We start from the raw sequence: 26,516 nt of genomic DNA, 5'->3' as shown, positions 1-26,516 counted from the left end.
TATATTTAAAGACTAACTCTGGTTTTCGTTATTGATTTTTAAGTTAGTATTTAAACGTTGCTTTCCAAAGAATATATATTTGAAGACTATTTATAGTTTTAGTGATTGATTGTAAGTTAGTATTCAAACGTTTCTTTCCAAAGGTTGCATATCTGAAGGCTGTTTTTAGTTTTAGAGATTGATTTCAGTTTTAATATTCAAACGTTTCTTTCCAAAGGGTACATATTTGAAGGGTAATTCTAGTTTTAGTGATTGATTATAAGTTAGTATTCAAACTTCACTTGCTAATGAGTACGCATTTGAAGCCTAATTCTAGTTTTAGTGGTTGATTTAAAGTTAGCATTCAAACGTTTCTTTCCAAAGGGTACATATTTGAAGGGTAATTCTAGTTTTAGTGATTGATTATAAGTTAGTATTTAAACTTTGCTTTCTAAGGAGTACACATTTGAAGACTAATTCTAGTTTTAGTGGTTGATTTCAAGTTAGCATTCAAACGTTTCTTCCCAAAGGGTGCACATATGAAGGCCATTTTCAGTGTTGGTGATTGATTTCAAGTTAGTATTCAAATGATTTTAAGTTGGTATTCAAAAGTTGCTTTCCAAAGGGTGCATATTTGAAAACTCTATTGCACAGCTCTCAAGTTAACTAGGCTGTCCACGTGTAAGATGAATGTGTACTTCGGTCCAATCTGACTGTCTGCTGGGGGAAGTAGCAAAGGTGGTCAGGGCAGTAGTCTTTCACGTCTCTTCTTTTTTACCTGACTCGGTCAGGGACATTAAGTGGCACGGGACAGAGATGCAACATGGCTGACTCTGGGATCTTGGCTAGTCCCTTTTTCATGTGTATTTTTCCTTATCTTTTTAAATATTCGACTGTAATATATTCCTCCAATTCAACTTCAAAATTTGCTCAAAATTTCATTGCCTGATTTCCATATCTCATTCAAAATCTGTAGTTCCATTACTCTACCATAGAATTAACTAAATCTAAATGTATTAACTTCGGAAAATTTTCATAGCCCTGATGCCTTTATTTCATGATTATTAAACTGTTATTTGTAAGATTTATAATAAAGTATTAAAAAAAGAGAGAAGGAAAAGGAAAGCATTCAAGGGCCTGGTAACTTTGGTAATTCAGAAAAAAACTTATATAGTCTATTACGTTACCAGGTGGGAAAGGGGTTGGCCTTGGTGGGCTTTCCTTTTCCTTCTCTTTTATTAAACTTTAATATATTCTGGTATTACTTAATCTCACTGTCATGACATGTAACCTCATCTACTGAACTTTGACGTACTCCCTGATATTTAGAAAATCATAGAAAATGGGATTTATATAAGTCGTTGCTATTCTTTCCGTTTTCTATGACTTCCGTCTTTGGGTGCGTTGTAAGTATTCAGAGAATGGGCCTTTACATAAAGTGTCCATTTTTGGTCAATGTATGATGTGCATTCATAACTAAACTGTAAAATCGAATGTACTAGAAACCTGTCTCATGTATGGCATACAATTTTCTACAATAAAAGATGAATTATGACACATTTCCTTTGTTTTTACCTAAGCGAAATTCTGCAGATGTTTTTGGTTGGAAAGAAACTAGTTAAATATAGCGTTTTATGCTAACCTCCAAAGTTTACTATGAAGAAATAATAGTGTTTAGAGTTTAAAGTCAGATAAGCAACTTAATAATATTACAAGACAAATCACTGATAGGACATGATGGCAGATGGGCGAACAAATGAACAAGCTATCCAGCATATAAAAAAACAATTTTGACAAAGTATCAGTGTACTTAAATGCTTAAGGCCCACATGCACTGTCAATGATATTGTATCAATATGTTTTTGTGCCTATATCCTTTGCAAGTATGTGATTGATTGTTTAAAATACTCACAATCACAAGCACTAGCAAAGAATATGCTTGCACAAATACGGACATTTACAATAATTTTTGACAAGTGTATTCAGTGTTGCTCGCTTTCCACCAGTAATAGAAAGGACGTATTCTGTATAAAGGAAAACGGGAAGCAAGCCTAAATGAACATGGGGTACTGTGGAGCTTAAAACAGGGCGTATTTTATGAGCTCTTTGGCCCAAATTGGAGAGGAAACAGGCATTTGCTGATGCTAGAAGGGGGAGGGGGGCTGGCTAGGGAGAACACTCGGGCGCATGAACGTTGACTAAGGAGAAAATTCTTTGATATTTTTTTTCTTATTTGATTTTTTTTTATATAATTTTCCCATTTTTATGTATCATTTATGGTAATAAAAAACAAGTTTTGTGTATTTTGTCGTTTTATTATGTCATTTTTTTTACATTTTACAAAATTTTGTAGAAAAACATGATTAATTTTACCTGTTCCATGCACACGACGTTTTCATGAAACTTTCTAAGACTATCTTGCTATAAACCAAGTTTAGATACATGGGCCTTTTTCCCATGGGATCACAACATCCATACAATTTACTCAACTAATCAATTCACTATTTTAAAATTACAAATCGTATGGCATTAAGATATTGATTAGTTAAGCATTCAAATATGACAAACTTTCCCATAATTCATTTATACGCCTCCAAGGGTCACCAGCACAATACTATTTACATCAAAGTACTGTGAAGTTATTTAAAGTCAAATTGGTAAAATAAATTGTGAAGTCCTAAACATTACTTCAAATTGTATGGATATATATTACTTGATTATTCAGTTCATTATACATTATGATTAATAGTTCAGATGGAAAAAATACTCTAAAGAATTATCCAGATTACACGATTAAACTTTAGTATAAACCAAATAATAAACTTATATTTTACAAATTTTAAATGCCTCTGGGACGTATATATTTGAAAAATAAATCTAGTGTATTATATCTTAGAACTAAGCGATGGAAGTAATTCCACAAAAAATTATTTTAGGTCTTCACGATTATATTACAATAAGCAAAAAGCTTAGATTGCTTGATTATCAGTTATCTGGCATCCAGAACAATATACTTAGGACAAAACTGCAGAGAGGTTGGAAATAGTTCATTTCACTCATTTCAAATATCTCACTTTCTCCAAGGAGTCAATTTCCTAACATTGGTATTAGACAGCCTAATTAAGATAAAAACTAATTTATCTAAAGGCTAGTGCTCACTACAGGAATCGGATTACTTTATGCTCATCCTTGCACCAACGTACATTTCTTCTACCATGACAAAGCAAATGCAAGTTCTTGAATGTTTAGAGAAAATTAGAGAAGATTCGTTTACCTAAATCTTACCCAAGATACTAAAAGAATTACTTTTATCCTGAATAGTCCCCGACTAGAATTCCTTAAAAATTTGTACTTTAATCATTAAACAAATTTATTAGAAATATGGTATCTTTTCCTAAGTTTCCCTTAGAATTGGATTTCCACTGCTAAAATACTATTGAAAATAACCGATATTTGATAATGTTCTTTACAAACTTGCTCACGTTCCCTTTTGAACGAATTTTCCTTCTCTTCTGAATAAATTCTTTAAAACTTAAAAACACTCAAATCTCTTAAAAATAAATCCAAGTTTACAGAACTACGTCCTCTTAAAAGTTTTTAACACTGATATTTGTTTTTAAACAATAATACTTCGCTTAAACCTTTCCTTCAAGATCTTTCCCTCTAAAGCTATTACCATTAAGAGCTAGTTTTGAAATAAAAATATAATTTCAACTTGTATTTGAAAGGTACACTATCAACTGAACTGTTGTATCAAATAAATTTACGAAGTAAAAAAAAATACTACCATTATTCTGTAGATCAACCTTTAAACTATAAAACAAATATTGCCATCTACAAAGCAGTCTTGTCCCTCAAGGTATATGGTTACTTTAATCAAGACAAACTTGGGACTGCATTAAAGACAACTTTTTTACCAAATTGGTGAAATTTGTATTGAGTCATTATACCATATCAAACGTGCAAATATGCTTTATGAAAACTTAAACCATAAAGGAAATAATTAAATGATTTTATGGTGAATTTTGTTACGTTGTTATTGAACATTTTAGATAATCAAATAAATTCTACAAGAGCCAGAGCAAGACGGAGAGCGAGAGCAAGGCGGCAAGGCAGAGAGCGAGGGCAAGGCAGAGAGCGAGGGCAAGGCAGAGAGCGAGGGCAAGGCAGAGAGCGAGGGCAAGGCAGAGAGCAAGGGCAAGGCAGAGAGCGAGGGCAAGGTATCAAGGCAGAGAGCGAGGGCAAGGTAGCAAGGCAGAGAGCAAGAGCAAGGGGGCAAGGCAGAGAGCAAGGGCAAGGTGGCAAGGCCTAGACCGAGAGCAAGGTGGCAAGGCCTAGAGCGAGAGCAAGGTGGCAAGGCCTAGAACAAGAGCAAGGTGGCAAGGCCTAGAACCAGAGCATGGCAGCAAGGCAGAGTGAGAGCAAGGCAGAGAGAGCAAGGCAGAGTGAAAGCAAGGCAGAAAGGTAGAGCGAGAGCAAGGCAGAAAGGTAGAGTGAGAGCAAGGCAGAAAGGCAGAGCGTGAGCAAGGCAGAGCGAGGGCAAGGCAGAGTGAGAGCGAGGGCAAGGCAGAATGAGAGCAAGAGCAAGAGGAAGGCAGAGAGCCTGAGCAAGAGCAAGGTGGAGCAAAAGCAAGAGCAAGGCAGTGTGCAAGAACAAGAGCAAGGCATAGACAGACAACAAGAGCAGGGCATAGACAGACAGCAATGAGCAAGGCATAGACAGACAACATTGAGAAAGGCATAGACAGACAACATTGAGCAAGGCATAGACAGACAACATTGAGCAAGGCATAGACAGACAACATTGAGCAAGGCATAGACAGACAACATTGAGCAAGGCATAGACAGACAACATTGAGCAAGGCATAGACAGACAACAATGAGCAAGGCATAGACAGACAAGAGCAGGGCAGAGAGCAGAAGATATTTGAAGCTTCATAAGGCATGTGGGCTATTATCAGTCGGAAATTAAAATAAGATATTTGAAGTTTCATAAGGCATGTGGGCTATATCGGTAGAAAATGTGAACGTTACAGAATTTAGCTGCAGTGGTAAAAGCATGTTAAGCCATTGTTGTAAAAAATTTGAGTAATTATATCATTATGGCATGTTCAGAAAGCAGAAATTTCCAAAGCCTACAACAGGCAGAGAGCAACGGGGGAGCAAAAGCAATCCAGTGAGCAACAGCAAGAGCTAGGCAGAGTGCGAGTGAGTGTGAGCAAGAGGAATAGCGGGAGCGAGGATGAGAATGAGTGAGGGCAAGAGCGAGTGGGAGTGATGGCAAGGGCGAGGGCAAGGGTAAGAGTGAGGGCAAGGGTAAGAGCGAGGGCAAGGGTAAGAGCGAGGGAAAGGGTAAGAGCGAGGGAAAGGGTAAGAGCGAGGGAAAGGGTAAGAGTGAGGGAAAGGGTAAGAGCGAGGGAAAGAGCAAGAGCAAGGGCAAGAGCAAGAGCAAGGGCAAGAGCAAGGGCAAGAGCAAGGGCAAGAGCAAGGGCAAGAGCAAGAGCAAGGGCAAGAGGAAGAGTGAGGGCTAGGGCAAGAGCAAGATTGGGAGAGCAAGATTGGGAGAGCAAGAGTGTGTGTGTGAACAAGAGTAAGAGAGAGGGTGAGAGCAAGAGCAAGAGCAAGAGCGAGGATCAGACCATGAACAAGAGTGAGAGCAAGGGCAAAAGCCAGAGCAAGGGCAAAAGCCAGAGTAAGGGCAGAGTGAGAGCAAGGGCAAGAGTGAGAGCAAGGGCAGGAGCAAGAGTGAGAGCAAGGGCAGGAGCAAGAGTGAGAGCAAATGCAAAAGTGAGAGCAAATGCAAAAGTGAGAGCAAGGGCGAAAGCGAGAGTACTGGCAAAAGTGAGAACCAGAGCCAGGGGAGGGAGCGAAAGCAGGAGCAGGAGCGGAGGCGACGGTGAAAGCATGAGCGAGAGAAAGCGAGACCGAGGGCTAGAGCAAGAGCAAGGGCAAGGGCGAGGGCAAGAGCAAGAACGAGGGCAAGAGCAGAGCGAGGGCAAGAGCAAAGCGAGGGCAAGAGCAAAGCGAGGGCAAGAGCAAAGCGAGGGCAAGAGCAAAGCGAGGGCAAGAGCACGAGCAAAGCGAGGGCAAGAGCACGAGCAAAGCGAGGGCAAGAGCAAGAACGAGGGCAAGAGCAAGAACGAGGGCAAGAGCAAAGCGAGAGCAAGAGCATGGGCAAGAGAGAGTGAGGGTGAGAGTAAGAGAGCTAGTGTGAACAAGAGAAAGAACAAGAGCGATGGTGAGAGCAAGAGGGAAAGTGAGTTTGTGAACAAAGTTGAGGACGAGGGCAAGGGCAAAAGCAATATTGAGAGCAGGGGGGAGGGCGAAAGCCAGTGCGAGGGCAAGAGCAAGAACGCAGGGGAGGGTGAAAGCAAGAGAGAGGGAAGAGCAAGAGTGAGAGCTAGAGCAAAAACAGGAGCAAGGGGGAGAGAAAGAGCAAGAGCAAAAGCGAGTCGGACGGAGAGAGCAAGAGGTAGTGGAAGGGAGAGAGCGAGTGGGAGAGCAAGAGCAAGAGCAGGAGTGAATGGGAGGGCAGGAGAAAGAGCAGGAGCAAGTGGGAGGGCGGGAGCAAGAGCAAAAGCGAGTGGGAGGGCGGGATCATGAGCGAGTGAGAGGGCGAGAGCGAGTGAGGGCGAGAGCAAGAGCGAGTCAAAGGGCGAGGGCGAGAATAAGTCAAAGGGCAAGGGCGAGGGCGAGAACAAGTCAAAGGACAAGGGCGAGGGCGAGAGAGAGTCAAAGGGCTAGGGCGAGAGCGAGTCAAAGGGCGAGGGTGAGAGCAAGAGCGAGTCAAAGGGGGAGGGCGAGAGCAAGAGCGAGTCAAAGGGGGAGGGCGAGAGCAAGAGCGAGTCAAAGGGGGAGGGCGAGAGCAAGAGCGAGTCAAAGGGCGAGGGCAAGAGCAAGTCAAAGGGCAAGGGCGAGAGCAAGGGCAAGAGCGAGTGGGAGGGTGAGAGCAAGAGTGAGTGGGAGGGATGGTGAGAGCAAGAGTGAGAGTGAAGGTGAGAGCGAGAGTGAGGGTGAGAGCGAGAATGAAGGGTGAGGGTGAGAGTGAAGGGCGAGGGCGAGAGCAACAGCAAGAGCAAGAGCAAGTGGTAGGGTAAGAGCAAGAGCAAGGGTGAGACCAAGACCGAGTGGGAGGGTGAGAGCAAGACCGAGTGAGAGGGTGAGAGCAAGACCGAGTGGGAGGAAGGGTGAGAGCAAGACCGAGTGGGAGGGTGAGAGCAAGACCGAGTGGGAGGGTGAGAGCAAGAGCGAGTGTGAGGGTGAGGGTGAGGGCAACAGTGAGAGTGAGGGTGAGAGCAAGAGTGAGAGTGAAAGCAAGAGAGAGTGAGGGAGGGCAAGAGTGAGAGCGTGGTTGAGGGTGAGGGTGAGTGTGAAGGTGAAAGTGAGAGCAAGGGTGAGGGCGAGAGTGAGGGAGATGGTGAGCAAGAGCGGCAGTGAGGGTGAGAGCAAAAGCGAGAGTGAGGATGTGAGCCCAAGCACAAGTGAGGGTAAGAGCAAAAGCGAGAGTGAGGATGTGAGCCCAAGCACAAGTGAGGGTAAGAGCAAAAGCGAGAGTGAGGATGAGAGCCAGTGAGAGTGAAGGTAAGAGCAAAAGCGAGAGAGAGGATGAGAGCAAAAGCGAGAGAGAGGATGAGAGCAAAAGCAAGAGAGAGGATGAGAGCAAAAGCGAGAGAGAGGATGAGAGCAAAAGCAAGAGTGGGGATGAGAGCCAAAGCGTGAGTGAGGGTAAGAGCAAAAGTGAAAGTGAGGATGAGAGCAAAAGCAAGAAGGTGAGCGAGAGGATTAGAGTGAGGGATAGGGTAAAGCCCTGTTCACACGATCGAGCATGCCCGACGGGCAAACAGCGATACCAGACAACAATAGTTAGTAAGAATGAGGGTTAATGACGTCAGAAGCGAGAAACCCACAGACAGGGATCTGGCATCATACAGTGTTGCCAGATCTCTGCCTTTAGTTTTCCCGCTTCTGACGTCATCAACCCTCATTTTCACTAACTATTGTGGCCTGGTATCCCTGGTGCCCGTCGGGCATGCTCGATCGTGTCGACCGTGCTTAAAAGTGAGGGCGAGGTTGAAAGCAAGAGTTAGGGTGAGAGCAAGAGTGAGGGTGAGAGCAAGAGTAAGGGTGAGAGCAAGAGTGAGGGTGAGAGCAAGAGTAAGGGTCAGAGCAAGAGTAAGGGTGAGAGCAAGGGCGAGGGTGAGAGCAAAAGTAAGGGCGAGGGTGATGAGAGTATGGGTGATGAGAGTAAGGGTGATGGTGAGAGTGAGGGTGAGAGCAAGAGTGTGGGTGAGGGTAAAAGTGTGAAGGTGAAAGAGTGAAGGTGAAAGAGTGAGGGTGAAAGAGAGGGGATGAGAGTGTGGGGGTGAAAGTGGGGGTGAGAGAGGGTGAAAGAGTGAGGGTGAGGATGAGAGCAGAGTAAGGGTGAGAGCAAGAATGAGGGTGAGAGCAAGAGTAATGGTGAGAGCAAGAGTGAGGGTGAGAGCAAGGGCGAGGGTGAGAGCAAAAGTAAGGGCGAGGGTGATGAGAGTAAGGGTGATGGTGAGAATAAGGGTGATGGTGAGAGTAAGGGTGAGGGTGAGAGCAAGAGTGTGGGTGAGGGTGAGAGCAAGAGTGTGGGTGAGGGTGAGAGCAAGAGTGTGGGTGAGGGTAAAAGTGTGAAGGTGAAAGAGTGAAGGTGAAAGAGTGAGGGTGAAAGAGTGGGGATGAGAGTGTGAGGGTGAAAGTGGGGGTGAGAGAGGGTGAAAGAGTGAGGGTGAGGATGAGAGCAGAGTAAGGGTGAGAGCAAGAATGAGGGTGAGAGCAAGAGTAAGGGTGAGAGCAAGAGTAAGGGTGAGAGCAAGAGTGAGGGTGAGAGCAAGAGTAAGGGTGAGAGCAAGAGTGAGGGTGAGAGCAAGGGTGAGGGTGAGAGCAAGGGCGAGGGTGAGAGCAAAAGTAAGGGCGAGGGTAATGAGAGTAAGGGTGATGGTGAGAGTAAGGGTGAGGGTGAGAGCAATAGTGTGGGTGAGGGTAAAAGTGTGAAGGTGAAAGAGTGAAGGTGAAAGAGTGAGGGTGAAAGAGTGAGGGTGAAACAGTGAAGGTGAAAGAGTGAGGGTGAAAGAGTGGGGATGAGAGTGTGAGGGTGAAAGTGGGGGTGAGAGAGGGTGAAAGAGTGAGAGTGAGGATGAGAGCAAGAGTAAGGGTGAAGGTGTGAGCAAGAATGGTAATGATAGTGATAGCAGGAGAAACCGGGAACGAAGAGCTAAGAGCAAAAGAGCTAAGAGAAATCGTCAGCTAATGCTAAGAGAGCGAAAGAGAAAGAGAACAAAAGAGCAGAACAAGTGTAAGATTATGAATTTATTTCTCTATACCTCAGTACCAGGTGATTTATCGATCGTATAAGCATAATTGTGTCCACTAAAATTTAATGAAATTAAAGCATTTAAAAATAATTTGCTAAGTTGGAAGAATTCATTATTTACGCTTTAAAAGTTTGTTATATCAAATTCGCAATACAGAATTAAGATGAAAAATTAATATAATTAGAAGTTATTTTTCTGGGTGAAACCCCTTCGTGCGGTGTCTCCAAGTGGTAGTAATTTTCAGCAAGTTTTCTATTTATCCTCAAGAAGCTAGTTGCAGTTCTTTCAATATCTCAGTATCTCTTAAATCTTTATATCTCAGGATCTCTATTGTAGAATTTCATATGGAGTCCAGATCAGCTTTCTTCACAGCTTGATTTCTGTCCACCCTGTGATAAAAAAAGAATTTCATTGTATTACTCAAATATGAACCAAATGGTAATAATAACAGGCTGATGTTATACAAATAGATGGTTTCTTTAAACAGTATATTAGCAAGTGATCTACAATATTTGATGAAACAATTCTGGCACCTTAGAGAAATTATGGCTTAAGTTTTAGACTTGTTAAATCTGATATCACCTTGATCCTCTATCCTTTCCTTAATATATGCTATAGGTATCCTACTAACTTTCTAACTACTTTCACCACCTTTCACTGAATAAACTGATCTTATTTTGTCCCGTTAACTAAGCATATCATGACCGTGCTTCATCAGCTACTAAGTTAAATGCCAATCCTGCATCCAAACTACTTTTCTTCATTCAGGACTAAATAAGTGATGTTCATCAATTGATTATCGATTCGATACAATGACTTGTATAATCCTAGCCTACTTTTATCCAACACTTAAAACAATAATTACTTAAGTCATCCGGATTTTACTGATCCAAACTCAGCTGAGAATTAACGTCAATAATTTTACTAAATTTCACCTCAACTGAAACTTAAATTCTAATAAAGTTATAGATTTCACTTCAATGAATACTCTAGCTAACGTGTTTTACTGTCTAGTTAACTAAACAAGGTTACTATCCCGATGTCTTAATTGCAATAACAGTCTAGCTACGTGAATTTAGTAAAGAAACCATCGCATACAATAGCCCAAGAATCCTCAAACTATAACTTTCCAATCCACGCGATTTTTTTTTTTTTTTTTTTTACTGTAAGTCGTGCGTTTGATATTTTTTCACAAACAGTAAACAAGATGATAGCTTCCCTCATCTCTATCTTAGAAATCTACTTATTACTATACCTTCTTTGGGATTACCTTAAGCAACCTAATCTAATATGTCTACAGATTAAATGAATATTTACAAAATAAAAAAAAAAATCCTTATAACTAATCGTATTTCAAAGTTGGTAATATCTTTAAATTCAGGGCGAACTATTTCTCAGGATCAAGATTTGTATGTAAGTAAAAAAATAAAACAGGACTACAACTTTCAAAAAGTTATATTGATGTATTGAAATTATCTTTCAATGCATCCTCAAATTTACTGTCGAATAAGCAGTTTTAACCTCTTTAACTAGCCTTAATCGACAAAATTTGACAAATTGGACTATCAAACTATACCTTAATCAAGCATGAAACCTAACTCTCAACTTTAATCTATCAACAAGAGTGTAATCTGTTGAAAATTAAAGTCTGATCCTTTGATTAAAACTTTTTCCAATGCCAAACTTGACTAATTGACACAAAAAACTGAATCCTTTGACAAATCCCATCCTACTGTATTTCAATGTCCCAAGTAATGAACTGTATCAAACTTAATTTATTCTCCAAGCTGCAAAAACAATCTAACTCATTGACAATTTCGTATCCACTGACAAATCAGCTCAACTAAATAAGTATAAATTTCCCTTCAGGAAGTAGATTAATCTGTTTTAGTATTAACTGAACTATTACGATACTTAAATGTACTATATCAATAGACTAACCGTTGACTAACCTATGTTTGTCAAATTTAGATTTTAAATTTCTGTGCAATACTCTTCAGCAATACTTAACCTTGATGAATGAAAAATATAGCTTTTAAAAATGTGGGCCTACACCATCCTCAACCTAACCATCCATTCTACTAAGTAATTATATTTGAATTTAGACAGTGATGAACGATATTCTATGAACTGAAAAACTTTGTGTGGTACTACGAACTCCATATGGAGATCTAAATTGTCCCCTGGTTAACATTTGTAGTCTTCCAAAATAGCATGCTTTAGTACTTTTATACGATTTTAAAGATATTTAAAACATGACTAGATTAGGTCAATCTTTTACCACTGTAGATACCCTATCCATCACAAATTTCAACTAATTTACCTTATGAATTTCCATTTGGTTGATATCAGGTTCTTGAGACATTACCCTTTGGACGCCAACAGACCTAGTTCGTCAAGTGCACAAGATCAAGCCATATCTGCAAAAGAAAATTGAAATTAATCAGAAATCTGAGATTATACGTAATCATTAGTTTACTAATTACATGTTATACTTACTATAAAACGTCAATCTATTGGCTACCTACTCTCTATCTCTCAATAATTGTTTAGTATTGCAGTGATGCAAAATGAAAAAAAAAAGTTTCAATTATAAAACCACCACTTCGTACATCCGTTCTCTCGACAATCACAACTCTTCTACCTTAACTCCGAACTTTAGGAGAACCTTTATAATCCTCTCGTATCTCGTATTTACGACAACCAATGCCCCTTCCCCCCACATACACAGTAAAATGCCTACAGTGGCCTGCCGAACTGCACTGATGGCACTCCAACCCTATGGAGTTTTTAGATCATCGTAGGTGTTAGTAAACTTATTTTCAAGACTAGCCATAGTACTTGGAGCATCAACAGCTGAACTAAATAAAACACTTCCTATACAAACAGAATTTTTTTGGATATCAAATGAATAAAATGATAAGTCGTAAGAACTGGGCAGTAAGTTATATCATAGATTGCCCAATAGAGAAAAATCTAGATAGCTCGAAAAAAATAGCTAAGAAATAAGACCTTCAAAAAATTTTAAGGCAGAATAAATGTACAGTATTCATATACGCAAGTAATCAAATTACATAAGTTTTTACTTATATTCGATACAATATTTATCCAACCCTCAAATCTCCATTACCAAAACTATACTTATTAGCGTATTAATGAGATAGAATACTCATTTGAAATTTATTTCTTAAGGGGAAAATCTATTGTCTCCAAAAAAAATTTCAAAAATGCTTTTAACACATTCTAGGGTAGTCAATCTAACTACACTTCTCATTTTCAGAAGTTTGACAATTTAGGATTAAAGGATACATCAATCCTCTGCTGATGATCCTATGACACGTCTCAATTTTTGGAATTTCATGCAAACACTATACACTAAACACTTTACCAAATGTTTGGCTAACAATCATCCCTCTTCACTTAGTCCTATACCTACACTAATAGAGGTAATTCTACACAATAGCTCTTCCAGCAAGTTATCATTAAAAAGAGAGTGTCCGGGGTCTCGCTTGATTTATTTACCTCTCAAATTCCTCTTCAGACGGAACCTCTTGTTTGTTCGTTTGTACGTTAAAAACACAGAGACATTATTACATTATCGACTATTTTACTTAGCAAGACGTCACCCAAACGTCTCAGATTTTAACCAATGATGATTATCCTCATTTTAACTGGGACTCGCGTTTTCACACAACTAGAATCACGTGACTTGGATAACCAATCAGGTGACAGTTTTACTAGAAAACTAAAAATTTATCGGAACATTTCACACAACTTCCACCTCTAATTTTTCAGTCTAGAGAGCCATGGAGACGAGCGAACCTTCAACTTCTGTCCAGTTTCTCATTTACCATCTACTTTGATATCAATTTCTATGAATTTTCTCTCAACTTTTTGTCTTAATTGTTATTCAAATCATGAGTATTTTTTTTTTCATTTTTGTGGTAAGATCAAAAGAATAATAAAGTACTGCAAAGATCACACTGTTATTAAAAGTGAAAGTGACAATTTGCCCCACCTGTGATTCTAAGTGCCGACTTGATTTTAACAAAACAACATTTCGGTGAGACAGAAGGCATGTTGTATTAAAAAACAAGTGAAAAACAGGTGTAGTTTCTACATATCCATTTTTAAGGGAACTTATTTGAAAAGTCTAATTTAGACATAATTAATTTGTTACTCGTATATGATTATATTGGCGGTAAACTTAGTTAAATTTAATGAAAATTAAGAATTTCTCACAACTATAAATGATTGTTGCATATTAATCCGTGAGGTTATTGTGCAATGGGTATCGAGTCGGAAAGGTGCAACTCACCTTTACCCTCCAGACTAAGTACGCAAAGTAACTCCTGCACTGATCGATCTACATTGGTTACTTGTTAAGGCTAGAATTGAATCTAAGATTTGTTTGTTGACTTACAAGACCCTTACAAGTGATAAACCTAAATATCTTTGTGATTGTTTGGTCCCCTACCCTCAAGCTACTAGCGCTGCTGTAGGAGTTAGACATGCTGATGACCCATATAGACTATTCGAAATTAAGTGTGAACCATGCAATAAGAGGATGAACTTTTTGTTATGCTGCACCGAGACTCTTCAGTGACCTTCCACTTGATGTCAAGAATAGCAAAAATGTGGCAGCTTTCAAGAAAAACTTTTAGACTTATCTCTTTGGAAAGTGATATAATAGTGATTAGAAAACTAAGCCTGAATACAAATGCTAGCAAATACTTGAAAGATACAGAGCAAAATATAAACTGGAAATTAATTATTTTCACACATCAATACCGGCCTGAACAGACTCTTAGTGTCTGATGGCGGGCGAGAAATAAACCACTAAAAGTAAGTAAAAGTAAAAGGGTTTTAGGCTGTTTTATATTTAATATGGCTGTGTATGGGGGCTCGTGGGGGCAACCCCCCCCCCCCTTGCTAGGTAAGGATACAGCTACTAGGTTAGGTGGTTTTAGGTTAGCTTGTGGCCTTGTTTATTGATAATTCTAAATGTGCCATCATTCCCCTGTTAAAACAGATTTTTTAATTCAATCTCCACCCAAAAACCCTGGTTTCCCACTGGGGGTCGTCCAAGATTAGAAAGGTTAACAAATAGGGTAAAAATACTGGTCCTCCTCAAAACAATAAAAGCACTAAGTATTTCATCAGAAAAAAATATCAAAATAATAAGTGAGCTATTATATAGAATTACCCTATTGGAAATTATGGTTTTATTCCTGATACTGACATAGTATAGGGGTGGGGTTGCAAAGGAAAAATGTCCTACATATAGGACTCTACAGCCCTTACTAATACAGTAGATTAGGATACATCCTTGCATCTAAGTTCTGTTCCTCTTGGTTAGGTTAAATCTGGGTTTCATGGCGAAGACCATTCCTAATAGTTGGATAGGACACGTGTAACGGTAAGTTATTTCATTGGAGGTTAAGTTGTAATGTAATCAAAGTATATACTCTTGCTATATATCAAGAGTTTTCTTTTACTACTAAATTTTAAGGCCCATAACACCCTCCTTTTTTTAATATAACCTATTATTACTAGCTATGCTACAACCCTAGTTTGAAAAGCAATATGCTATAAGCCCAAGGGCCCCAACAGGGAAAATGGCCCAGTAAGGAAAGGAAATAAGGAAAAAAATATGAAAAATTCAAATATAATATTTTAAAAACATTGACAACATTAAAACTGATAACTGATAAATTATAAAAAGACTTGTGTAAGCCTATTCAACAAAAACATTTGCTGCAACTTTGAACTTTTGAAGTTCTACGGATTTAACTACCCAATTAGGATAATCACTCCACATCTTGGTTACAGCTGGAATAAAACTTCTAAGAGTACTGTGTAGTCTTGAGCCCAGTGATGGAGAAAGCGTGACTATTGGAATTAACTATACATAGTGTTACGAACAGGACGGAACTGTCCGGGAAGATCTGAATGTAAAGGATGCTCAGAATTATAAAAAATCTTAGGCAACATGCACAATGAATTAATTGAAGAACGGTGCCAAGAGATTAATATCTAGATCAGGAATAAGAAATTTAATAGACCGTAAATTCCTGTCCAACAAATTAAGATGAGGATCAGTAGCTGAAGACCAGACAGGGAAACAATACTCAAAACAAGGTAAAATGAAAGAATTAAACTACTTTAGAATATATTGATCACTAAAAATCTTGAAAGGCTTTATCAATAAACCAATATTTTGTGCAGTTGAAGTAGACAGACAAGGTGTTTCTCAAAAGTAAATTTACTGTAGAGAATCACCTAAAATTTTTAAAGTCAAACAAAGTTGAAGAAACACTATCAATGATGAGATCCAGATGTTGAGGAGCCACAGCCCTTGACCTACTTACAATCATACTTTAAATTTTGTTAGGATTCAACTTCATACCCCATAATTTGCACCATGTACTAATTCTAGCTAGATCTCTATTAAGGGATTCAGCAACCCCAGATCTACATTCAGGAGATGGAAATGTGGAGAGTAGCATCTGCATATGCAACAAGCCCATTTTCTAGACCAAACCACATGTTATGTGTATATAGTATGAAAAGCAATGGGCCAAGAACACTACCTTGAGGAACACCAGATATCACATTCCTATACTCAATATGATGCCCATCAACAACTCTTTGCAATCTGTTAATTAAAAAATCAATATAGATACTAAGGAACGACCCACCCACTCCCAACTGTTTGAGTTTGTAAAATAGGGGTAAATATATGCTTTAAAGTACTAGTGAAATTGAAATTGGCTATGAGAAATGGGCGAGTGCTGGTTAGTTTAGTTATTTTTCTTCATATGTTTAATAGGGTCTGGGGCATAACTTAAGTATTGGTCTATTAATATGTGAAGTCTATCTCACCAAGTCCATTGTTTACATCTGGAAATTAGAGTAACTGCGCATGCATCGCTTGCATTCGCTTTAGCCAGCTTTTTTGTTTTTTGTATGATGTAATCATTACATTACTTTTTTAGGAGCTTCTAAATAACTATGCCCAAGTTCTCTGATGTTTCACAGCAGCCATTTTTTTCCCACCATTCCCTTCAATTTGAGTTAAACCACCATCACAAAGACGTCTCCAAGAGGGAACATCTGGGGGCTTGCCTCCTGGCTAGGGGTTGTGCCCTGGGAAGGGGGGTCCGGGAGGCTTGCCCCCGGCTAGGGGTTGTGACCTAGGAACTACTAGGTTAGGTTAGGCGAGATAATTAGGTTCTGTACCCTTTTACAAATCTCAAAAGTGATAAATAACGTTTTGGCCTGTTTTCAGCCACTTTCGTGAACCATATATTTTTCCAACTGATTATCTTATGCTTATTTTGCAGTTCTGACCATTATTATTACTGCAACTCACTCGATTACGACATTTCCCCACCCAAAAAACCCGTTTCCCATTGGGGTCAACCATAATTTTTGTTATATAAGGGGGCACAAAACCCCATGAACGGGTTGTTTGCCCCAATAATCATGGCCAGAAAGACATAAAACACAAGATAGCGAGTAGGAAAAATATATGGTTCATGTATTTGGCTAGAAATTAAAGTATCATTAACCAAAAAAGGTTCATCATGATTAAGACGGTCAAAGGTGGCACTAAAATCAAGGCCAAACATACGAACTTCTTGACCACAATCAAGGGCTTTCTGTACAGCATTAGAGATTGTAAGATGGGAATATCATGCTCCAAGTCCTTTTTGAAAACCAAATTGCAAACTAGGGAACAGATGATTACCTACAGCAAACCTGTCAAGACGTTTTGCCGAAAGACGTTCAAAAAATAAAGATAATATGGGAGTTATGGAAACTGAGCGGTAATCAGTTGGCCTTGAGCTACCACCAACATTTACATAGTGGAGTAGCATTACCAGTTCTCCAACAAGTGCCAAAAGCTAATTTTCTTGCTAACTAGGCTTCCGATTGATGTGGAACAGAAACCATCACAGTTTGAGACACCGACCTACTTGATAAAATATGGATTCAAGCATCTACTCCGCATTATTGTCTTACTTATATCGAAAAAAATGTCATCTCAATTTTATGGTTACGGTGAGAAAGGAAATTAAGATGTGTGTCGACCATGACATGGGTCCTGTGACTTTCCTTCGTTACAGTTTTCTGAACTACAGATAACGCAGAAAAAAAATATATCGACAAGTTTTGCAATTTTTCACATGAGAAACCGAACACCTTTTTTCACATAAAAAATACTATTAAGCACGCTCCATTTTGACCTGGTAAGATTACCCACACTCTTAATATATTAAAAGAAAAAAAAAATCCTACCTTAACAGTATGCTCTCGGCAATCTTTACGTATAAAATCGACGATCAGATGTGAAAACCATGAAACAACAAGCCAAACTGAGCGAAAGGATTTTGAGGTTAGAATTCAAGTTCTGTCCGCTGGTTAACAACCAATCAGAAGTGCCACAGTCTTTCATTTCTAACAAAGGAAAGGATGGCAGCTCCTGATTGGCTGACAAAAACAAGAACACCCCAATAGGTATAAATACCACAATAGCAGTTTATACCGAAGTGCAGGTAATGAGGTGGCACGGGTTTAGAATTTGAGATAGTTTGAATGTTGTTTGAATTAATTCCGTTATATGATAAGCGTGACAATCAATGGAATTTTGCAAATAAAATGATAAACCAGATCAGAAAGATCCTTCCATTAACTCTTAACCGAATCAGTGGATCCTTAACATAGATATGGAATTTCCTAGATATATTATCAAAATGTCAAAAAATAAAAAAATCTGCAAATAAAACAAATTTCTTAAAAATGTAATATTAATCAACTGCATTTTACAACAAAATTTTATTGAAATTACTGCACTTGAGAACATATCCTATTTCAATACATATCTTTTAAAGCATTAATTATAATTATAAATTTACAAAAAAATTTGGTAACTAATCTCATTGTTGGATCGAGAAATTAAGTACAATTTGTTTACTGAGAATGAAATCTCAAATTATTATAATTAAAAGCTATATATATAATATATATATATATATATATATATATATATATATATATATATATATACATGTCACTATATATCGATATATATATATATATATAATATATATATATATAGGATATATATATATATATATATATATATGTATTTATACATATATATATATATATATATATATATATATATATATATACATACATATATATGTATGTATATATATATATATATATATATATATATATATATATATATATGTATATATATATATATATATATATATAAATATAAATATATATATATATATATATACATATATATATATAACGGATTTTGAGCGAAGCGAAAAATCTATTTTTGGGTGAGATAGCCATGTCGTCCTGATGGAAGTTCCTATAGGGTAGCTTCCTAGGGTATATTACAACTACGGCGATATTCCCAGAGAATTTACCTTAAGGTACCAGAATTCTAACTCCTGGAGCGAGTATCCCTCGTGAAAGGGATATCGCGACATATCAGAGGACGTATTCTAGACACGTCACATGGCAATCTACGACCTGAACAGAGATTCGTCTCGTAGGAGGGAGATTGACGAGATACGAATTCGGGAAAGAAAAAGGGGAGCCGCTCCCAAGGCTTCCCTATCCCCCGATTCGTATGCGTGCCTGGCGCCAATCCTGGCGCCATCTGTATTCCTTGTAGCGTACACGAGGTGCTACAGATACTGTATGTAGGGAGGGGTCCTACAGCCCTTTCTTAGAAAGGCAAGGGCGGGTCCATCAGGACGACATGGCTATCTCACCCAAAAATAGATTTTTCGTTTCGCTCAAAATCCGTTTTTTGGGCTCAAGCCATGTCGTCCTGATGGAAGTGTACCAGAGCATTACTGTATCTGTGGATTCTCAGAACGTGCCGTACTCCCCGGAGATATTTATTCCCGGTCGACTAGACCTAGAGACCTAAGATGTTACCGTTATACATCTTTTCAACTAACTATAAACTATGTTAGAGCTTCCTGCCCCCTACAGGGAAGAGTCCTACTAGACTCTGGAAAGTCTCGAAGAGTACATATATCTATGTATGAATACCAGGCAAGCTAATATAGTGGTCTCGCCCTATATTAAGTAAAGCATAGTTTGTATAGAACCACTGCGTCAATATATTGACCAGTAATCCGCACAATACTTGTATTGGACAAAGGTTTATATCCGCATAGGAAGAAACTAATAAAACCGCCCTCGTCCCTTTATGGGACGGAGTCCTCCCATTAGGGGACTTACATAAACCAATGCAACATAGCTTGCAAAACAGAACAATTCTATCAGAATTATCCCAGATAAGATACATAGAATTAAAATGCTCAATTATACCAATAAATTGACACAGGTGAAAGAGACGCAAGGTTCTCAAGAACAAGTTTATCGACAGATAATAAACAGACAGGTTAACAACAAATATATATATTTATATAAAAGAGGGTAACCCAAAACTTTAAGCATAAGTATGATAGTAAACAGAACTTGTTTATCTGAAAGAAAAACCATTAAACACCACTTTAATGAGATACCAAGGTATCAAGTCATAAAAAATCTGTATTACAAATCAATCACATTAGCGTTAGAAACGCTTGGCACACATGTCTGAACTTATGCAAGGTTCACCTTTGAAAGAAGGAACAGTCTATATGGGCACTTGGTGCCCTTATTTAGTTTGTAGTACAGTATGTACCTACACACTCACCCTGGACTTAATCGTCCCAATTAAGACCACTGTTCCTCGCAGAGTTAAACAGTAGGGTTAACTACACGACCCACTGCTACCACAGATCTCTTAAGTTCCTCTACTTGCTTCGCATAGTGGCGAAAGAACACCCTGGAAGACTTCCAGCCCGTGTATGAACGGAGATGTTCAAAATCCATACAATTAAAGAAATTTAGGGATGAGGCAACTTTCCTCGGATCGTGACCTGCGGGTGTACTGTCAGGATCCGCTCTGCGAATAAAATATGTCATTTTCGCTCTGAGTTGATTCAGAGATAAATTTGAGCCTGATGTTTCTCCCCTGAATAGTTGACTACCCTTGAAGTCTGAAGTTCTACGAAGATAGACCTTTAGGCATTCTACTGGACATAGAGATGCATCTTCTTTCAGAGGGCAGATTCTCCAGGGACCCCACCTGTTGGTGGGTAACTCATTCTTGGCGAGAAACGTAGGATCCGGAAACAGGTTCAGCTCCCCCCCATCCAGGAACTGAACACGACCTGCCTCTCTCGAGAGGGCTACGATCTCACTAACCCTGGCCCCGGACGCGAGTGCAAATAGGAAAATAACTTTTTGCGTCAAATCCTTTAACGCACATTCTTCATTGCTCAACAAGGAGGCGAAATGAAGAACTTTGTCTAAAGACCATGAGATGGGCTTTGGAGGTGCTGAAGGTCTGAGCCTAGCGCAGGCTTTCGGAACTTTATTAAAGATCTCGTTACCTAGGTCGATCTGGAAGGCAAATAAAATGGGTCTCATCAAAGCCGATTTACACACTGAAATCGTGTTAGCTGCCAATCCTTGGCCATGGAGGTGGATGAAGAAAGATAAGCAGAAATCTGTTGAGATCTCCTGCGGATTCTTTGCCTTTACAAAGGCCACCCATTTTCTCCAAGATGACTCATATTGCCTTCTAGTCGATTTGCACTTGTATTCCTCTAGGAAGTCTATGCTGGCTTTCGAAATCCCGAAGCGCTTTCTCACCGCTAGGGCGAGAAAATCATGAGCTGCAGGGTCTGGGTTTTCTGTAATGAAGCGCAGACAGTCGACTTCTGGACTCGCTGGGTCAGAACTGGATGTGGTAGCGGCACGAACTTCATCTGTAGTTCCAACGCCAAGGGGAACCACATACTGTTCGCCCACTTGTGGGCCACTATTGCCGCTACCCCCTTGAAGGATCTCAGTTTGTTGAGGACCCTCAACAGAAGGTTGTGAGGAGGGAACAGATAAATCCTGGACCATCTGTTCCAGTCGAGGGACATTGCGTCCACTGCTTCCGCTAAGGGGTCCTCGTACGGGGACACGTACAGGGGCAACTTCTTGTTGTCTTTCGTCGCAAAGAGGTCTATTTGCAGTTCTGGGACTTGATTCAGAATGAAGGAAAATGATCCTGCGTCTAAGGACCATTCCGACTCTATCGGTGTGAACCTGGATAGAGCGTCCGCTGTCACATTGCGGACTCCTTGAAGGTGAACTGCCGACAGGTACCACTTCTTCTTTTCCGCCAATCGGAAAATGGCTAACATCACTTGGTTGAGAGGTGGTGACCTCGACCCTTGTCGATTCAAGCATCTCACAACCACCTCGCTGTCTGTCACCAATCTTATGTGGATCGAGTGACGCGGGGAGACTTTCTTTAAGGTAAGGAGCACTGCCATAGCTTCTAGAAAGTTTATATGAAAGGTCCTGAATAGCTTGGACCAAGTCCCCTGGACTTTTTTCCGATGAGAGTGACCTCCCCATCCCTCCTTTGAGGCGTCTGAGTGAATCGTCATCGACGGGGGAGGTGGCTGAAGAAGAACCGACTTCTTTAGATGTCTGGCTTGGGACCAAGGTCTGAGAAGAGTACGTAGCCGAGGCGGCACTGGTCTTCTCAGGTCTCTTCGCGCGTTTGATGCATACCTTCTCCAAACTCGGTTGCATCCTTTAGCTGTGCTCTTAGCACTGGGTCTGTCACTGAAGCAAACTGGAGAGAGCCTAGTACCCTCTCCTGTTCGCGTCTTGATATCCTTTCGGAATCTAGAAGTCTCTTGACAGAGCCCGCTATCTCCTTCCTTTTCTTCATTGGGAGGGAGAAACTGTGTGACAAAAGGTCCCAGTGGATTCCCAGCCACTGGAACTTTTGGGATGGAGAAAGTCGAGACTTTTTCTTGTTGATCTTGAAGCCTAGGTACTCTAGGAACTGGATCACCTGACTGGAAGCTTGCAAGCATTCGGTCTCGGATGCTGCCCACACCAGCCAGTCGTCCAGGTAGGCTACTACCTGAATTCCCTTTAGGCGTAATTGTTTGAGAGCTGCGCTCGCAAGCTTCGTGAAAATCCTTGGGGCTATGTTTAGCCCAAATGGCATGGCTCTGAAGGCGTACAGTTTCCGTTGTAGCCTGAACCCTAGGTAGGGGGAGAGTCGACGGCTGATTGGAATGTGCCAATAGGCGTCTGACAAGTCTATAGAGACTGAGTATGCCCTCTTGGGCAGTAAGGTCCTTATGTGTTGCAGTGTTAGCATCTTGAATTTGCAATTCACTATGAACTTGTTGAGTGGTGACAAGTCCAGAATGACTCTGAGCTTTTCCGAGTCTTTCTTGGGAACACAAAACAGCCTCCCTTGGAATTTGATGGACTTCACCTTTCGGATCACATTTTTCTCCAACAGTTCTTGAACGTACTCCTCCAAAATGGGGGTGGAGTGTTGGAAAAACCGAAGGCATGGGGGTGGAGTGCTGTACCAGCTCCAACCCAGTCTATTCTTGAGTAGGCTTTGGGCCCAGGGATCGAAGGTCCAGCAATCCCAAAATTTCATCAGTCTCCCTCCTACCGGTATCATTTCACTTGGACTGCCGTCCTGAGGTCTTGCCTCCCTGACCACGACCGCCTCTGAATCCCCTTCCCCTTGAGGGGCGCCTAGACGAGCCTCTGGCTGCTCCTCTAGGTTTTGCACGAAAGGAAGAAGACTGTCCTTCGAACGTTGGGGCGAATGTGGTTGACTGACCTGGCACCGCCTGGGGTACCCACTGAAAGGCAGTCGGGGTTTGTGCCACCATCTGGGGCACTGGAGGCAAAGGCAATTGCAGTTGCTGTTGCTGTCTATAAGGCTTGGCTGGCCGAAATGGTAGCCTAGTCTTCATATTCTTCCTCTTTGGTTGAGGACCCTCATCCGGGGAAGATTTTCTTTTGATAGCCAGGCCCCACTTCTGGAGAAGGTTTCTATTCTCCACGGCGGCCTTATCAACAACCTCTTTGACCACATCGGTAGGGAAAAGGTCTTTTCCCCAAATGTTGGAGGAGATTAACTTCCTTGGCTCGTGTCTCACCGAAGCCCCGGTGAACACGAACTCCCTGCAAGCTCTCCTTGCCTTGACGAAGCTATAAAGGTCCTTCGTCACTGTGGCTAAGTGAGACTTAGCCACTACCATGAACATTTCATGGACCTTGGGGTCACTTGCCATCGTCTCGAGAGTAGTCTGATGAGACATTGAGGCAGCCAGTCTTTCTTTTGTCTCGAACTCTCTTCGTAAAAGAGATTCGGACAGCTTGGGGAGGTCCTCGCCGAATTGCCGTCCGGCAATATCAGCCTCCAACTTTCCCACTGAGAATGTCAGATGGACATCCTTCCAGTCTTTGTGGTCCATAGGTAGAGCCAGCGACAAGGGTTTACACTCCTCCAGGGAGGGGCAAGGCTTGCCGGCCTCGACTGCCTTTAGGACAGCCGCAAACCCTTTCTGTAAAAAGGGGAAGGCTCTATCAGGAGAGGACACAAACGAAGGGAGCTTCTTGCTCAATGCAGCTACCTTCGAATTCGAGAAGCCCCTCTCTTTCATCGAGGATGAAAGTAGGGCTTGAGCCTTAGCGTGGTCCATAATAATGACCTCCTTCGGCTCTGTCTCCTCCCTTGAAGCTGGTTCTTTTCTCAGCCGGACATAGCAGTCCGGATATGATGCCTTGCTGGGCCAGAATTCTACCTCCTCTAGGGGAACTGAACCCAGCTTATCCGAGATGACGATCTTTCCAGTCGACATCGGCATGTGCTCAGCATACCTCCATGGGTTAGCATCTGAGCATATGGGAAGGTCTTTCACATTGAGCCTTTTCCGGGGCCCATGTGATTCTGCCAGGGACTGCATACGCAGTTCCATTGCAGCCGCCTTCTCCTGATTCTCCTTCTGCATTTGTTGGATCATTCCAACAATCGAAGAGAGGGCCTGTCCCAGTTCTACTGGGAGGCCAGCTGATGTTGAGGGGATAGGCTCCGGCATCTGAACCGGAGTAGCCGACACCTCGTCGACCTCATCCTCTACGACATCCGGGGTTTGAACTTGATCCTGACCTCCTGCCAGGAGGTCTTCTTCCAAACGTTCGTCCAGGTCAGACATCCTGTCACACAACTGGATGTCTTGCATCGCATCTGCGACTTCCTCGTCCACCTGGACTTGATCTTGAAGGATCTCCTCTTGAGGCTGGGGAATCACTGCCTCAGCTGATGCCTGGGGAAAAAGATACGCCCTCATCTTCTCACTTGGAAGATAAGGGCCAGAGGTGTTCTTCTTGAAGCCCCTTACCCAAGTACGAAGCTTTTCCCTAGCTATATCCCTTGATTCCGCCGTTCTAGGGGAATCAAAAGCCTCAGTAATCAGGTTAGTGCATACAGTACATACCTGAGGGTCCCAATACTGGAGATCATCCTTGGAGACAGCGCATGCTGCGTGTCTCCTACAACACTCATGTCCGCAGAGGTTCTTGCTGCGGACATTGCAGAAAACATTTCCGCACTTCGGAGGGTCCTCCTGTAAAGAGAAGAAATTTCCATGAGTATCAAGTGAACTATGTATCACTGGATATGCATAGTATAGCATAACAATTCATAAAGGAAAGACACACACTTGTGTTTCCCTCACAACCCATTGTTGCAGCCTTCCAGATAATAAAATCAAAATGGTTTATCTCTACTAGAGTAACCAATGCAAGGTTTCCAGAGGAAACAGGTGGAGCTCACACCTAGGCAATGATTTTAAAATCCTGGATAATAGACGGGGAAGAACTCTGCTTCCTGTCTGAGGGCAACAGCAAAGGGCCGTGCAAGAAAACACAATAGTGTTAGAAGATACAGTGCTGTACCTAAACTTTTACTATAGTTTTCTTCTTACTGTATATGCTATACAGAAGAATACTAGTACAGTATAGGAGGATGTGTGCCGGCCTGCCTTTGCCGGCCGGCACACATCACAATTAGCTTTAAAGTATACTACTTAACAGCTATAGGGCGGCAGCCCTCTGGTTCAAATGCCTGTGCCGGCGGCAGCAGCTGCCGGCCAGCAACAGCCAGTGTTGGCCGGCAATGATTGCCGGCCAGCAACTACACAAGGTAGTACCCAGCTGCCGGCCACACTCTTGGTGACCGGCAGACAAGGACTGACATAAGCCGGCCGGCAAAGGTACAAGACCGATGCCAGCCGGCAGCAAAAGAACCAGAAGACTACACCTGCCCGGCTGCCGGCCTCATAGGCCGGCAGCCGGGACAGGTACAGCACTAGAAGAAAATAGAATGGATGCCGGGATAAGAGTGTACACAACCCCCAAGCCCGGCAACCGAAAGAGTGCATATAAGGAAGGGGAGAAACTTAATTCAGGCTTCCTTGACCAATGCCGTCCGGCTCTGCCGGCAGGCATGGATGAGGGACCAAGAGAGGTCCGGGCAGCACTCGAAAACATAAGACCCTTGCCGTCCAGCATCTCTGCCGGCCGGCAATGGGCTTAGTCAATTCCACATCCCAACCTATACTAGGTCCAGAAGTAGAATGACATACAGTACAGTAATACCCCTGCCGGCCAGCTCTGCCGGCCGGCAAGGTACAGTACAGTAATGGCTAGGCCATTACGGAGATAGAGGGGGAAGGGACAAGAGGGTCCTGCCAACCTTGCTTTAGTGACAGATCACCCGCAGCCAAGAACTTTGTCTTAGCCTAAGGGAGATCTAAGGGAAAGGGCCAGCACAGTAGTATAATACCTGCCAGCTTCCAGAGCACCAAAGCAAGGAAGGCGTTGCTACTCCCAAGGGAAGATTTTATCCTCCCCGAGAACAGCAACAGGACTTAGTCTGGTCGATCACACAAGAAGGAATCATAACTACAGAAACCTTCGATAGTGACCTAAGGGAGCTAAGCTCCCTTTGTAAGTGTTAGGTCAGCGAGGGAGACTCTGCCCCAAGCCAGACAACACGGACTCAGACTAAAAACTCTGTTGTTCTGTCCCTCTTTGAACCAGACTCTGCTGGAACAGGAAGGTACAGTAACACCCTAGTATAGTTTTTTCCGAAAATAAATTCGGAAAAAACCACTTAGGGATAAGCCCAAGGCTTAAACAGAGGGAAAGGGATTGCATACCTTCTCCGAAGAAAAGAAAGCAACCGGGGAGTATAATAAAGTATACTAAGGCTCCATA

The 26,516-nt window shown here is 41.4% G+C and overlaps 3 protein-coding genes and 1 long non-coding RNA gene across 4 annotated transcripts; 3 read left to right on the top strand and 1 right to left on the bottom strand.

The window, feature by feature from the left end:
- The first annotated feature begins 2,884 nt into the window (after positions 1–2,884).
- LOC137643170 (transcription elongation factor A protein-like 5) lies at positions 2,885–5,235 on the top strand. Its single transcript, XM_068376041.1, has 3 exons — positions 2,885–3,014; positions 4,054–4,199; positions 5,095–5,235. Exons 1-3 carry the CDS (start codon positions 2,885–2,887, stop codon positions 5,233–5,235), a joined length of 417 nt encoding a protein of 138 aa, XP_068232142.1.
- A 384-nt stretch (positions 5,236–5,619) lies between these two features.
- On the top strand, positions 5,620–6,582 carry LOC137643103 (octapeptide-repeat protein T2-like). The gene has a single exon (XM_068375977.1). It carries the CDS (start codon positions 5,620–5,622, stop codon positions 6,580–6,582), a length of 963 nt encoding a protein of 320 aa, XP_068232078.1.
- A 956-nt stretch (positions 6,583–7,538) lies between these two features.
- On the top strand, positions 7,539–8,297 carry LOC137643031 (processed variable antigen-like). Its single transcript, XM_068375909.1, has 2 exons — positions 7,539–7,778; positions 8,067–8,297. The coding sequence occupies exons 1-2, from the start codon at positions 7,539–7,541 to the stop codon at positions 8,295–8,297; spliced, it is 471 nt and encodes a 156-aa protein (XP_068232010.1).
- Positions 8,298–8,587: 290 nt separating this feature from the next.
- LOC137642118 (uncharacterized) lies at positions 8,588–17,683 on the bottom strand. Its single transcript, XR_011044645.1, has 3 exons — positions 17,622–17,683; positions 11,641–11,737; positions 8,588–9,706 (listed from the first exon to the last, which is right to left on the bottom strand). It is a non-coding gene; the product is annotated as an uncharacterized lncRNA (long non-coding RNA).
- Between the last annotated feature and the right edge of the window lie 8,833 nt (positions 17,684–26,516).

This window comes from Palaemon carinicauda, chromosome 1 (assembly GCF_036898095.1).
Source record: "Palaemon carinicauda isolate YSFRI2023 chromosome 1, ASM3689809v2, whole genome shotgun sequence".
Taxonomy (NCBI): domain Eukaryota; kingdom Metazoa; phylum Arthropoda; class Malacostraca; order Decapoda; family Palaemonidae; genus Palaemon; species Palaemon carinicauda.
This window is presented reverse-complemented; position numbering and strand designations above follow the sequence as displayed.